This window comes from Rana temporaria, chromosome 1, assembly GCF_905171775.1.
Source record: "Rana temporaria chromosome 1, aRanTem1.1, whole genome shotgun sequence".
Taxonomy (NCBI): Eukaryota; Metazoa; Chordata; class Amphibia; order Anura; family Ranidae; genus Rana; species Rana temporaria.
In genome coordinates this window covers 234102430-234118100 of record NC_053489.1, presented here as the reverse complement: position 1 = coordinate 234118100, position 15671 = coordinate 234102430, and the positions used below count along the sequence as shown (strand labels likewise).

At 43.6% G+C, this 15671-nt stretch overlaps 1 protein-coding gene across 3 annotated transcripts in view; it reads left to right on the top strand.

The window, feature by feature from the left end:
- Window positions 1-14152, top strand: part of MVK (mevalonate kinase) — a 43366-nt gene extending 29214 nt beyond the window's left edge. For all 3 annotated transcript variants that reach the window (XM_040351731.1, XM_040351748.1, XM_040351740.1), the window contains exons 9-11: window positions 3976-4092; window positions 8206-8359; window positions 13567-14152. In XM_040351731.1, the coding sequence (XP_040207665.1) occupies window positions 3976-4092; window positions 8206-8359; window positions 13567-13718 (423 nt within the window). In that variant the 3' untranslated portion in view covers window positions 13719-14152. The remainder of the gene's footprint in view (window positions 1-3975; window positions 4093-8205; window positions 8360-13566) is intronic.
- Window positions 14153-15671: the final 1519 nt, after the last annotated feature.

The following is a 15671-nucleotide window of genomic DNA, read 5'->3' as shown; positions in this document are numbered from 1 at the left end:
TGTTTCATAATTGTGCATCAAGTATGACCATAAAGGAGAGGGAGGAGAACCTCCTATAGTGTAAAACTGCTTTATTATGTGAGAAAAACAAAGTATTGCACTCGCATAAAAGATCTCACAAACTGCCTATTAGAAATCGGGAAGCGCTGCTTCCAAAATTTCCTGATTTTAAGGATGTCACCTGCATCTTCAGTTAAAGAAGCCAAGGCCTCAGTGTGGCAAGACTTGCTTCTTGACAGATGGCTGGTTACTCCTAAGTCTTCCACTGAGTCCTCCCAAATCCTGGACTTTTAAAATTCCCCAAACCCTCAGATAAATCCTCTGATATTAGGGGGCCACCTACTTTACAAAGTAGGAGGACATCTGTTAGCCTTTGTGAATGCTGGATGGTTTATGGGGCCTACACACTAAGTTATTTTCTCAGTCTCCTCCTGTCATTGCCCAAGTCTTTGTGGACTTCCCAAACTGAAAGGGGGCATCAATTTTCATCTTAAGGCCCTTAAATATCTTCATTTGGTCCATGAATTTCTTTATGAATCCACTAGGTTTTTTCATAGTCTTCGTTCATCAAGGAGGCTTTCTGATAACTGTAGATATCAAGGGCGCATGATTCCATGTCCCCAGTTTTCAGTGCATCAGCAACTCTTTTGCTTTCTGTGGGTCCGCTTTACTTACAGTATGTGCTGACACCTATCTTTTGCACCTCGGGTGTTCACCAAGATGCTGGCCCCTTTACCTTACTGCTATTTCAACGTACTACTCCCAACATACACGTTCCTATGGATATGGCTGTGCATATAAGTGGGTGCTGAAGTGACCACCAGCTGGAACCTTGAATACTCAGAGCGAGAGAATGTCACCAGCACACCGTGGATCTCCAGAATAGGTCCAAAGCTTTATTCAGCGATCACAGCAAATGGCAACGTTTCAGAGCCTCGCAGGACCCCTTCATCAGGCATGTCATCAGGGGTCAAATGCCTGAAGAAGAGGCCCTACGAGCCTCCAAAACGTTGCTATTTGCTGTAATGATGTGATCGATGAATAAAGCTTTGGACCCATTCTGGAGATCCATGGGGTGTTGGTGATATTCTCTTGCCCTACCTTACAGCTATGTTTTCCATTGGGAAATCTGTCTCTCCTTGTTTTTTTATTTTATTTATTTTTTTGCCATTACTGAGTGTCCCTGAAAGGTGGAACCTGCATCTCGTCCCACCATTTCTCGGTGGCTCAGACAGCCTGTCGTTAAAGATTATGGTCTTAATGAATAGGTTTCATTATTCCTGTCAAGGCACACTCCTACTAGATCTGTGAGAACTTCTGTTCAACATTAAGCAAAAAAAAACTGTTAAGCCCTGGACACACGATCAGTTTGTCCGCTGAAAACTGACCGATGGACGGTTTTCATCGGACAAACCGAGTGTGTGGGTCCCATCGGTATTATTTCCATCGGTGTAAAAAAAATAGAAAATGTTTTAAATTTTTTCCTATGGATAAAAAACCGATAGAAAAATCTGATCGTCTGTATGGAATTCCATTGGTCAAAAATCCACGCATGCTCAGAATCAAGTCAACGCATGCTTGGAAGCATTGAACTTCATTTTTTTCGGCTCGTCGTAGTGTTGTACGTCAGTGTTTGGACACGATTGGATTTTTGACTGATGGTGTGTAGGCAAGACTAATGAAAGTCGGCTTCATCGGATATCTGAAGAAAAAATCTATCGGATTAGATTCCATCAGATATCCGATTGTGTGTACAGGGCTTAAGTCTTCTATTCACGTGTTTTACCAGATGAATGTTTTGGCCTCATCTTTAACCACTTCCATACAGGGCACGTATACACCTTTCCGCCCAGACCAACTTTTAGCTTTCAGCACTGTTGCACTTTGAATGACAATTGCGCGGTCATACAACACTGTACCCAAACTAAATTTTTATCATTTTGTACCCACAAATCGAGCTTTCTTTTGGTGGTATTTGATCACCTCTGGGATATTTATTTTCTGCAATTTTTTTTTTAAAAATGACCGAAAATTTAGAATTTTTTTTTTTTTGTTTCTGTTATAAAACATTGTAAATAAGTACGTTTTCTCCTTCACTGATGGGCACTGATGAGGCGGCACTGATGGGCACCGATGAGGTGGCACTGATGTGTTGGCATTGATGGGTACTAATATGCGGCACTGATAGGCGGTACGGATAGGTGGCACGGATGGGCTTGGATAGGTGGCACGGATGGGCATGGATAGGTGGCACAGATGGGCACAGATAGGCGGCAAAGATGGGCACAGATAGGCGGTATGGATGGGCACTGATAGGCGGCATGGATGGGCACTGATAGGCGGCATGGATGGGCACTGATAGGCGGCATGGATGGGCACTGATAGGTGGCATGGATGGGCACTTTTGTATGTGTTGTACTAATGGATGCCAATCAGTGCCAAACAATGCCTGCCAATCAGTGATGCCCATTGTGGGCACTGATTGGCATCCATTGCGGCACTGATTGGCATCCATTTTTTGTGTCCCCCTCATCCCTGGTGGTCTAGGGTGGCATCTTTTTTTTTTTTATTATTATTTTTTTTTTATATCCCTTTTTTTTATCCCTATGGCCATCCCTGGTGGTCCAGTGGGCATCCCTGGTGGTCCAGTGGGCATCCTCGGGGGGGGGTGGGGCTGTGCTGATAATCGATCAGCACAAACCCCCCCCCCCCTGTCACAGGAGAAGCCGATCGGCTCTCCTCTACTCGCGTCTGACAGACGCGAGTGAGGAAAAGCCGATTACCGGCTTTTCCTATTTACATCGTGATCAGCCGTGATTGGACACGGCTGATCACGTGGTAAAGAGTCTCCGTGAGAGACTCTTTACCTTGATCAGTGTTGACACCCTGTCAGACTGACACCCTGCAACAACGATCGCCGCGATGCACGCCCCCGGGGGCGCGCATCGGCTCAGAATCCTGAGGCCGTCATATGACGTCCAGTCAGGATTCTACAACCACTTTGCCGCCGTCAATATGTCATTGGCGGGCGGCAAGTGTTTAAAGTAGTTGTAAACCTCAGGTATGTAATATGAACAAAGCATATCCCTCTATAGTTTGTGCTTGTCTCAATCCAGAGCACCAAGTGTTCTTTCTGCCTGCTGCCTCATTTCTTCTGCTATTCTGCTGTAAGCATGAGTCACTTCTGAAAAGTTTTCCTGACACCAAGGGAAAAATGGTGACAGGGAAGGGAGCTCCAGCTGATTGACAGCCTCAACTCTGTTCCTGTGTTCTCAGTTCCCTCCAATCGGCTCTCAGAGCTCTCCTCACTGATGTAACTTCAGCTATCTGCCCCCTGCTTTCCAGAGCCGAGCGATCCTGTGTAAATTATGCACTTTGACTAGAGGTAGAGGAAAGTAAGCTGAAGATAAACAAGTAGAACTTTAGTTAGGAGGATTTGTTTCATCTGTGTATCACCTGAGGCCAGTCACATCACTCGGTATATGTGAGGGTTTACATCCACTATAAGCTGCAGGCTACCCCTAGTTTTGTTCTTTTACGGGCCTGTTGGTCATTTGTTGCTGTTGCCCACTCATTTAGTTGGACTGCTTTTGGCCTCAAAATAGGTGAGAGAAAAATAGACTTTTGTAGTTAGCATAAATGTCCATTTCTTGAAGTCCATCGAGTGACACAGGTTGCACTTGTGTTTATGATCATGCTCTTGGTGCTACTTTACCACAAAACCAAGGCATGATGCTAGGTGTAGGGAGGGGGGGGGGGGGGTTGACAATTTCAAATTCTCCTGTAGATGGCGGTGTAACCTAAAACTCAGAATTTTTGTGTCCCTTAATGTACTCCAATAAGTAGATTTTACAGGAAGTACAAAAATCCTATTGTATCCCTTCTTTTTTTTTTTGGTTACTTTTACTCTAATAAAATTGTCAATCATTAGTAAGTTCTATGGTACTCACATTGTGCAATTTGTTTTTCTTGCAGTATCCAGGCATTATAGAACCAGTCCTGTCATCAATACATGCAATTTCTCAGGAGTGCCAGCACATACTAGAAGCTTCAACTTCAGGATTGTCTATGGACCAGTATTCTGTGCTAGAGGTAATCTAGCTGAGGGCATAGCAATGTGTTGTTTGTTATATTTAGCACAAATTGGTAAAGTTTCTGTAGCACAAAGTTAAAGCAGCCCATATAAATGTTTATTACTAAAGAAAACAAGGTTCATTTTTACTAAAGGTAAATATACTGCGCACTTGCTCTAGATCTGAGGGGAAGCTCTGAATTGAGGGGACGCTCTGCTGATTTCTATCATCCATTCATTTGCAAGCAGAAATGCTGTTTTTTTATATATTCCGTGCATGTGATTGGGTATTCTTTAAAAAGTGAAACTTTACCTCATTTACTAAGCTCTGGAGCAAGTGCACTTGCAGTGCACTTGCCTTTAGTAAACCAACCCCCAATGTATTCTGTAGAGTGACTCAAATGTATGTTGTTGTATTTGAGATCATGTTAAAGCAAAGTTACACCCTTTCCTGGTAGCCTATATATTTGGCTATTGTGTGTGTGTGTGTGTGTGTGTGTGTGTGTGTGTTTGTTTGTTTGTTTTTTAGTTACCTTTTTTCTTATTTAAAATTCTCTCCACGTCCGGCCCTAGTCCCGACGATGTACATCATATCTTGACTCCTGGGATTGATGACATTGATATCACAGGAGTCAAGATATGTTGGGCATTTTCTGCTGCCATTGTGTTATTTCTGCAATCCACAGTGCACCACGCTGTATCCTGCCTGTGCAGGCGCGAGATCAGGAGGTGCATGCTGGGTAGTCAGCTGCACCAAATCCCAGAAACAAGTACAAGCAGGCTTAATATGCCCACATTAGCAATGGGCGCTGTCTGCATACCAGGGACGCTGTGAGTACCGTATTTTCCGGCGTATAAGACGACTCGGCGTATAAGACGACCCCCTAATTTTCCAGGAAAATTTTTGATTTTGGGATATACTCACTGTATAAGACTACCCCCTTCCTTCTAGTCTTTCTGGAAGCTGAGGGGTAGCCAGAACCGCTGACAGAAACAGGCTTTTTCAAATCTCACTGTGCCATTACATTACTCACTGTGCCATTACATTACATGCCCAGACTGTGCCATTACATTACATGCCCAGACTGTGCCATTACATGCCCCCACATTGCCATTGTGCCATTACATGCCCCCATATTGCCACTGTGCCATTACATGCCTGAACTTGTTGCCCCCCCCCCCCCCCAGTGCAATAACACTCACTTTTTTTTTTTTCCAGCGGTGACAGTCCCCCATGCTGCGAGCGTGAATGATTTCAAAGCCGCGCCTTCACTTCAGAGTGTTCTGTGATAGGCGGCACACAAATCTTCCCAGCAGCGCCTCTGTTCTGTTTCCGCCTATCACGGACGTCTTCTCATCTCGTCCGAGGATGAGAAGGCATCTGTGATAGGAGGAACACAGAACAGAGGCGCTGCTGGGAAGATTTTTGTTCCTCCTATCACAGAACACTCTGAAGAGAAGGCGCGGCTTTGAAATCATTCACGCTCGCGCTCGCCGTATGGAGACTGTCACCGCTGGGGGAAAAAAAGTGAGTACTGAGACCGTACCCGGCGTATAAGACGACCCCCGACTTTGGATGCATGTTTTTGCATCCAGAAAGTCGTCTTATACGCCGGAAAATACGGTAAACAAAGATTTATAAGCCACATCAATGATCACCCTGATAACAGTTTACACTTTCACTTGTACTTGCATAAAATCATGGGGGGGCTTTTTTATTAATTTTACAAGGAGACTGGATCACCACTTTAATAATGAAGACTGAGGGGGGTTATTTACTGAAGGCAAATCCAAGTGCACTTGCAGTGCAAAGTGGAAGTCCAGTCGCTGTAGATCTTAAGGGGGCATACAAGGAAAATAAACAGCATTTTAGCTTGCACATGATTGGATGATAAAATAAGCAGAGCCTCCCCTTATTTCAGATCTTCCCCTAAGGTCCTGTAAACACAATCAGTCCAAACTGATGAAAACGGACTGAAGTTCAGTTTCATCGGTTAATAGATAAAGCTGACTGATGGTCTGATGTGCCTACACACCATCAGTTCAAAAACCGATTGAGTCCAACGCGGTGACGTAAAACACAACGACGTGCAGAGAAAAATGAAGTTCAATGCTTCCAAGCATGCGTCAACTTGATTCTGAGCATGCCCGGGTTTGGAACCGATGCTTTTGCGTACTAACCATCGGTTTTGACCTATCGGTCAGGCGTCCATCGGTCCAATTTTAAAGCAAGTTCTCTGTTTTTGGACCGAAGGACAACAGACCGATGGGGCGTACACACGGTCGGTTTGGACCGATGAAACTGAACTTTAGTCAGTTTTCATCAGTTTGGACTGATCGTGTGTACAGGGCCTAAGATCTACAATGACTGCACTTACAAGTGCACTTTTAGGTGCACTTGTAGTGCAGAGTGGATTTGCCTTTAGTAAATCAACCCCTGAATCCTGTGCATTATTGTTTGTTTTCTATATCATTTTTTATACAGTACATTGATTACAAAAATAATGAATCTTGAGGATTTCAGGAGATGCAGTATTACAAAATGTTGCTTCTCATTGATTGTACCCAAATTTTCTATTCCTTTTTAGCCCTGGTTCACACTGGTGCGATTTGACATGTCAAATTGGCGGCATTTGCCAGCAATGGCACTGTCCTAATCGGTATGACGCTGCATCTGCGGCGCTGCACCAATTTCAAAAAGTAGTTCCTGTACTACTTTTTGCGATTTCGGGCCGCGATTTACATTGACATCTGTGCAGAAACCCGCAAAGATGTCTCTGTAATCGCGGCCAAAATCAGGACTGCTTCGCTTTTCCACAGCCCAGTGTGAACCTGGGCTAAATGTGTAAAGAAATAGGCATAATGTAGTGTCTGTACATAAATGGTCAAATCCTGTTGCCTCAGGAAAACGGTCTATTTTGATCATAAGGTTTGTGCCTACAATGAGTGGGCCATATTCTTGTACTTTATAGGCGGGCGGCGTGTAAGCCATTTACACTACGCCGCCCCAACCTACAGGAGCAAGTGCTGTATTCCCCAAACACTTGCTCCGTAGTTTGGGGCGGCGTAGTGTAATTGGCACGGCGTATCCCCGCGTAAATCCAAGGGGGCGGCTTGTATTTAAATTAAGCGCGCCCCCGATTCGATGAACTGCGCATGCGCCGGGCTTAAAATAGCCCAGTGCGCATGCTCCAGTTCTCGGCGTAAAACGTCAATGACGCAGACGTGTGCGTCATTGATGTAAAGTCGTATTCAAGAACGACTTAGGGAAACTTAACATGGCGTACGTGGGACTGGCGTAAGGTTACCCCTCATATAACAGGGGTAACCTTACACTTACGCAAACGACGTTAGCGACGGTTACGCGACACAAATTTGTTCGGGAATCAGTGTATCAGGCTCATCTGCATAAACAAATGAGTCCTGAACGTAAACGCCACCTAGCGGCCGGCTGGGTAATTACATTTAAGATCCGACAGTGTAAGTGACTTACACATGGCGGATCTTAAGTGTATCTATGCGAAAATGATTCTAAGAATCACTCGCATAGATACGCGGGCCAAAAAAGAGAGATACGACGGAGTATCCTGAGATACTCCGCCGTAACTATACTCAGAATATGGCCCAGTATTTCTAATGCTGGAAACACTCCTTTGCACAGATTTGGGTGCATGTGTACTGGACTCGCATTGTACGAGCTTGCACAAAAGAAGAGGCGAGTCCCAGCATCACTGCAATGAGAAGAGGTTTCCCTGTCTGACATTTTTAAAATACATCTGCCAACCCTCAAAATGCTTAAATTTTCCATGTGGATGATAGATTGGACATAGTAGATATGAGAAGCCACTGTACTTGGTGACGACTTGCCTGAAATAGAAATTGTGCTGCCAGCAGAAACCAGTCCGCTTCTTCATCTGTCTAGTGCTGGCTAGAAAATAGTATGACAACACTAGACAATTCCTCATTTAAGTTATATTTTAATAAATCAAGCTCGGCGTAATCTACTAACTGGTCAAATGATTTTCCATAATATATAATAATAAATATGAAAAATATTTGTTTGCATGAGAATAGAAAAATATCATTGCATGTGATTTGTGCATTAGTCGTGTAATATTGTATTGCTGTTCCAGGAACTGATTGACATCAATCAACATCACCTAAATGTGATTGGTGTTGGGCATCCTTCATTGGACAGGCTCTGTCAGGTGACTGTTTTGCATGGTCTGCACAGTAAACTGACAGGTGCTGGAGGAGGTGGCTGCGCAATAACTTTACTGCGACCTGGTAAGTATTACACTCATTTGTCATGTCATGACTGTTGTGAGAGGAACCTGAAAACGCATTCCCTGTGGATTTTAGCTTTCCTGGCAGTCGAGAATAAAAGATGAAGGAATGTTTTCTTCTGTCATGTGACTGATATCTCCTTACTACAACAGAGAGTATGCAATTGTCCTTTCTGTATAGAAGATATTTGTAATTGTGAATAAAGGAATTTTTGTGCCCCCTCTTCACACTTTTTTTTTTTTTTTTTTCTTGTAAGATTTTTTCAACTCCTCAAAACTGTTCAGTGTACATTGTTTTAGACAATTGTTTTTATTGTGGTTCCCATGTCGTGTTTGCAACCAATAGCATGTGAACAGGCGATTATGGTTGAAAGGAAAGCAAAGCCAAAATCATATTGCTGAGAGTGGCAATATTGCTGCAATGATGTACTGTAAATGACACTTATCTTCTGAACAAAAAAAGTCAGCACTTCACATGTAGCTTCAGGTAAAACTTCAGCTCTTTTTTTGAGGCCGAAGCTTAAACCTTGAGGCCCCGTACACACGACAGAGTTTCTCGGCAGAATTCGGCGAGAAACTCGGTCAGAGCCGGATTCTGCTGAGAAACTCTGTCGTGTGTACACTTTCGGCCCGATGGAGCCGCTGAGGAACTCGTTGAGAAAATAGAGAACATGTTCTCTATTTTCTCGTTGTTCTATGGGAGCTCTCGGCCCGCCGAGCTCCTCGGCGGCTTCAGGGCTGAACTGGCCGAGGAACTCGATGTGTTTGGCACGTCGAGTTCCTCGGCCGTGTGTACGGGGCCTTAGTCTTTGCCCTTATGGGGGGATTGCTATCTTTTGGTGCCGCTGTATTCATTGCAAGACGAGGTCTGTTTCTTCTGCACTGATCGCATCACTGTTATTATCGAATTAAGAGGTTACATTATTGGGGGGGGGGAGGATGGGGCTGCAAGGGCCCATTTTAGGAGTTAGAATGAGAGTTAATTGTTAGGGATCTAATGCCGCGTACACACGATCATTTTTCGGCATGAAAAAACGTTGTTTTAAAAAAATTTCATTTAAAATGATCGTGTGTGGGTTTCACATCATTTTTCGGGTTCTGAAAAACGAAAAAAAAAAAATTTCCGAACATGCTGCATTTTTTAACGACGTTTTAAACTATGTCGTTTTTCGGGTTGTAAAAAATGGTCGTGTGTGGGCTAAAACGACGTTTAAAACATGCGCATGCTCAGAAGCAAGTTATGAGACAGGAGCGCTCGTTCTGGTAAAACTACCGTTTGTAATGGAGTAAGCACATTCATCACGCTGTAACAGACATAAAAGCGCAAATCGTCTTTTACTAACACGGAATTGGCTAAAGCAGCCCCAAGGGTGGCGTCATCTGCATGGAACTTCCCCTTTATAGTGCCGTCGTACGTGTTGTACATCACCGCGCTTTGCTAGAGCATTTTTTAAAAACGATGGTGTGTGGGCAACGTCGTATTAATGATGAAGTTGGAAAAACTTTGTTTTTTCTACATGCCGAAAAATTATCGTGCGTACGCGGCATTAGGGTTAAGGGCTAGTTAGGGCTTGGCTGTTTGGGAAGCTTAGGAGTTAAGGGTTTATTTTATGTGTTGTGTTGAGTTAACTGTTAAGGTCATAATATGAGTTAAGATTTAGTTAGGGGTAATGTGTTGGAGATGGTTAGGATTTAAAGTGGTTGTAAAGTCAGAACATTTTTTACCTTAATACATTCCCTGCATTAAGGTTAAAAAATGTTCCAGTATTTGTATTGTCACCTCACCCCCACTTCTTCTTACTATAGTAAGTATAGTGGGGGTGATGCTGGTTTCTCTCTCTCTCTCTCTCTCTCTCTCTCTCTCTCTCTCTCTCTCTCTCTCTCTCTCTCTCTCTCTCTCTCTCTCTCTCTCTCTCTCTCTCTCTCTCTCTCTCTCTCTCTCTCTCTCTCTCTCTCTCTCTCTCTCTCTCTCTCTCTCTCTCTCTCTCTCTCTCTCTCTCTCTCTCTCTCTCTCTCTCTCTCTCTCGAGGCAGCAGCAAGAGACATTTGCTCCTGCTGCTCTCAATCAAATCCTGTGAGGAGGAAGTTGGGGCGGTGCCAAGTCGCACTGTGTGTGTGTGTCTATGGACGCACACGGCAAAACCCTGGAGCAAGCTGAAGTGGCTTGCTATGATGGCGAATACAGAAGAGGGAAAGCTATGAGTGCCGGTGGGGGGCCTCACAAGAGGTTTGTGGCCCCTGTGTGCAATACCATTTCACAGATTAAGTGTAAATCAGTTGATTTTCCTTTAAAAAAAAAAAAATCAAACCTCTTTAGGGTCTCAATTGAGGGGTTGGGTTAAGTGTTGGGATTAAACGTTAGGGTCTGCTATTGTATAAGGGACACTTGAGGAAAATCAAGTATTACCACTTGGCACCTCATATGTTTGAGATCACTGCCAGACTAACAATGAATTGGGCAGGTTAGAAAACCTAAATGGGTAAAACACTTTGCTCTTCAAATAAATAAAAAGGCCTGGATGAACTATAGCTGTTGTGCTCTAGATAAGATACCCTTTGTGTCCTCCTTAGGGGCAACTCGCCAGATTTGATTTACATTTCAATTTATGAAAGGTCACATAGTACTTTTCTCCAATTAGGGATAAACTAAACTCCTTTCCCTACTTTGTCCTTTTTGGAATCGCCTCTATCAGCTGGCCCCTACCTGACATCCCTCGACTGAAAAATCGAAGGAGCCATGTGCAAAATTGTCAACTGAACCGTGCCTGTATCCAATCAGAGGCAGGCATTATTTGGGTACTTTTACAGGCTGTTACAATACAGTAGACGACAGAGTTATGCCTCTTTACTGTGAAGCATAGAGGAATCCTGTGAGATTTTTTTCTGATCACCCTGCAGTGGGTATGGCCAGCTTTAGCAATTCCATAGGTTACAAAATGTGTCCCATCACAATATTTATGGTAGACAAAAAAAAGTCATACTTATTTGCTATGCCTTCTCTTTAAAACATGTTAAAGAAATGTACCTTTCTTTGACAGGGCTCATATACTGTTAAAGGCAGATACATTCACGCGTTCTTGTATACCTGTATATGCTATGTTTATTTGTCAATTTGAGGCTGACTTAAAGGAGAAGTATGGCCTAAGTTTTTTTTTTTTTTTTTTTTTTTGGCTATACTTTTCCTATGGATCACGGGAATACATTTAAATGTTCACTCCTGTGAGCTGTTTTCAGCAGTCAGAGTGCTAAAGCCCACTGTTGGCTTATGTCACAGAGGCGATCCAGGCTCAGGAAAGATACTGAACATATGGTCCACCCAGAACCAGCACCTGGCTCAGCCTCTCAGGAATTTGCTGAGAGCCTGTGCCAGCCGCTCCTGCCCTCTCCACCGCCCAGTGCTTCAGTGAGCGCTGGAGGGGAGAGCAGATAGCCAGCGACTGATAGTCCCGGCTCTATTCTCAGAGTGGAGGGGGAGAACTGAGCGGTGTTTGATCGCTCTGTTCTCACTGCAAAGGCGGCAGGGTAAAAATGCAGCATCGGATCAATGCTATAAATTTTTTTTTTTTTTTTTTTTCAAAACTTCTCTTTTAAAGGAAAATTGAGACACCAATGATGCTTAACCAACAATAATATTCTGGATGCAAATGAAATTCCCCATATAGACTGTTTTAATTTGATTCAGCAGGAGCTGGGAGAAATTTAATTTGAACCACGGATGGCACTGCAAGAAGCACCTGGCTTGCAAAAATGTAATTAATAATAGACTGAGCCATGTGGAAAACTATTGGCCTAACAGCGACTGCATGATATAATGAGGCCTTTGTTTGGTTCTTGAATTCCTGCTTTTGGAGGTTAAGAGTTTGCACACAGCAGTGAAGTCCAAATATCATTGGTCGTTTACTCTCCTAACGTCCTAGGCTGCCCATAGACTTTAAAGCAGGGGATCTCCAAACTTTTTAAACAAAGGGCCAGTTTATTATCCTTCAGACTTTAGGGGGGCCGGACAGTGGGCAGCAGGAGTAGACGTTTTCCTGGCATCAGGGGGAGTAAACATCACCACGCTTTGGTATTAGGGGGGAGGAACAGTGCCGCATCGTTAGTATCATTGGAAGGAATAGTACTCCATTGTTGGTGTCAGCAGGAGAAATGGTGGCAGAATAGTGTCTCCTATCAGTGAGAGGAAGAGTGCCCCAAGAGCCGGATAAAGATACGCAAGGGACACAGTTTGGAGACCACTACTTTAGAGGGTGGTCAGATGTGGTGGCATGATCTAGTAATCTTCAAGGCAGGAAATGTTGCAAGTGTTGCAGAGATCTCCATAAACTTGTTAGCAAATGTATGCCTATAGAGGGGAAACAGGAGACAAAAAATAGTAAAGCAGAGAGACACTGCTCATAGAATTTCAAATTTCACAGGTCAGCCAGCAGTTATCTTATGTCTGAGGGATGGAACTCCAGCCAAAACTTTTTTTTTTTTTTTAGTTTTGGGTAGGAGTAGTGAATTGAATCACATTTCTTTGAATGGACCGCGTGGTTTTACAATGCAGAACAGTATAGCTAGTGGTTGGGTCACATTCAACTGAAGTTCTGTAATATTTGCAGTTTATCCAAGCAGCTTCCTCAGTTCTGATGAGTCAGGAACATGCGCCAGCATTTATAGCCACAGAGGTAACTCAGTCATATTTTCCTAATCGCATTGGAATGTATCAAGTCAGATGTTGATTGTCCAAGAACACACATGTTTCAATGGAGTGCATGCCCACTGATCCCCTGATGAGATGCAGTGCTGTGGATTTTGCAGCTGTCGTTTTTTTTTTTCCGGGATAGCATTAACAGACCACTGATTAGATGACCAGCAGTCGGACATCTCTATCAAATCCAAGGATCTTTAATTCGTTAAGGTGTGCATTAAACAATAAAAATGTTCCCTTTTGATTCGGAAATTATAGACATATACCAAGTAAGGGCAGTACCAGGAATGGTTGCTAGGTGGCAGTATTTCCCAGATTATAATAAACTGCGAAGTCTAGATTGGCTAATTCTCTGTGTGTGCTGATTAATCATAAATTGTGTCTCTATCTCTATCAATAAATTGTTACACAAGCACATAAAAGTAGTAAAAAGCAAATGAACATGTATATGGGAAGTTGCTTGTAGCAGAAATATACTGTAAAATCTAACTCCTAATGGCAGTTCTATTCTTCTTTAGATGTAGACCGAAGTGTGGTGGAAGCGGCCAAGCAGCAGCTCACGGACTGTGGATATCAGTGCTGGGAGACCAGTATCGGAGCCCCAGGTGTTTCTTTGCATCCTTCTTTGTCATTGCCACAAGATATTATAAGAGCTTTCAGAAATGTATAACCTATATTTAGCCCTTGGATATTACATTGTGGAGCACCATCATGGACTTGCGTATCTCATGAAGATTGTATTGCAACTGCTTGCCTTACTGACACACAGAAAAGATGCAAAGCTTTAATAATGGGGTATTACCTGTTACCAGCTATCGGTCATCACACCAACCAGAGATGCCGCTGTGTGAAATCAAATTGTTGGTTTGGAGAAATGTATTTTTAGTTTTAAAAGAAAAAAAAAAAAACACATAAAATGAAATTATTATATTTCTTGTGTTTCCTATTGCTTACAGAACACCAACCGCAGTTTTTATGAGCTGATAAAACACTATGGGAGCAATTTACTATCGGCAAATAGACTATGCACTTTGAAATTACAGTTACTCCAGAGCTAAGTAAATGAGATGAAGCTTCACAAAGTATACCCAATCGCATGCAAGGGAAAAAAAAACGGCATTTTTGGTTACATGATAGAAGTCAGTGAGTTTCACCTCATTTACTAAGCTCTGGAGCAACTGCACTGGCAGTCTGTTTGCCTTTAACCTCTAAATGTGTGTAGTCACATAGGGCCAGATCCACGTACCCTGGCACATCTTTCCGTCCGGCGTAGCGTATCTGATACACTACCCCGCCGTAACTTACAGCGTATTTTCTGTATCCTGAAAGAATTTGCGCCGTAAGTTACGGTGGCGTAGTGTAACTTTGGCGGCGTAAGGGCGCGCAATTCAAATGGATGTGATGAGGGCGTGTTTTATGTAAATACGTCTTGACCCGACGTAAATTACGTTTTTTTTAACGGCGCATGCGCCGTCCGTTGGGGTATCCCAGTGCGCATGCTCGAAATTAACCCGCAACAAGCCAATGCTTACGACGTGAACGTCATTCTACACAAAGCCCTATTCGCGAACGACTTATGCAAACGACGTTCAAAATTCGACGCGGGAACGACGGCCATACTTAACATAGGATACGCCTCATATAGCAGGGGTAACTATACGCCGAAAAAAGCCGAAACAACGTAAAAAAATGAGCCGGCCGGACGTACGTTCGTGGATCGCCGTATCTAGCTAATTTGCATTAGCAAAATCGATGGAAACGCCACCTAGCGGCCAGCGTAAATATGCACCTTAGATCCGACGGCGTACTAAGACGTACGCCAGTCAGATCTAGCACAGCTTCAGGCGTATCTTGTTTTGTGGATACAAAACAAAGATATGCCGGAGCAAACTAGAAGTTACGCGGCGTATCAATAGATCTGCCAGCGTAACTTCTTTGTGGATCTGCCCCATAATCGGCATCTTGGACTAGTCGTCGGCAAACCCTGATATGATAAAAGCGGACCTGTGGCACCAAATAGAAAATGTTAACATTTTAAGTTAACCACTTGAAGACCCCTTCACGCCGATATACGTTGGCAGAAGGACACGGCTGGGCACAGGCACGTACAAGTACGTCGCCTTTTAAGAGCACGCTCGCGACCTAGTCCTGAGTCCTAGACCCACGGACCCGATCGCCGCTGGTGTCCCGCGATCGGGTCACAGGAGCTGAAGAACGGGGAGAGGTGAGTGTAAACACACCTTCACAGTTCTTCTCTGTGGCTTGTCACTAATTGTCTGTTCCCTGTCATAGGGAACGACGGTCAGTGACGTCACATGTCCGGCCACGTCCCCCTACAGTAAAAAAAACACAATAGGACACACTTAACCCCTTAGCGGCCCCTAGTGGTTAACCCCTTCACTGCCATTTTCACAGTAATCAGTGCATTTATATAGCACATTACGCTGTGAAAATGGCAATGGTCCCAAAAATGTGTCAAAAGTGTGCGATGTATCTGCCATAATGTCGCAGTCACGAATTTTTTTTAATTTTCATTTTAAAGTGGATATAAACCCTCATATATACCCAATAAAGTGAACAGCCTCAGATGATACACAGGGATGAAACAAATCTCCCTATATAA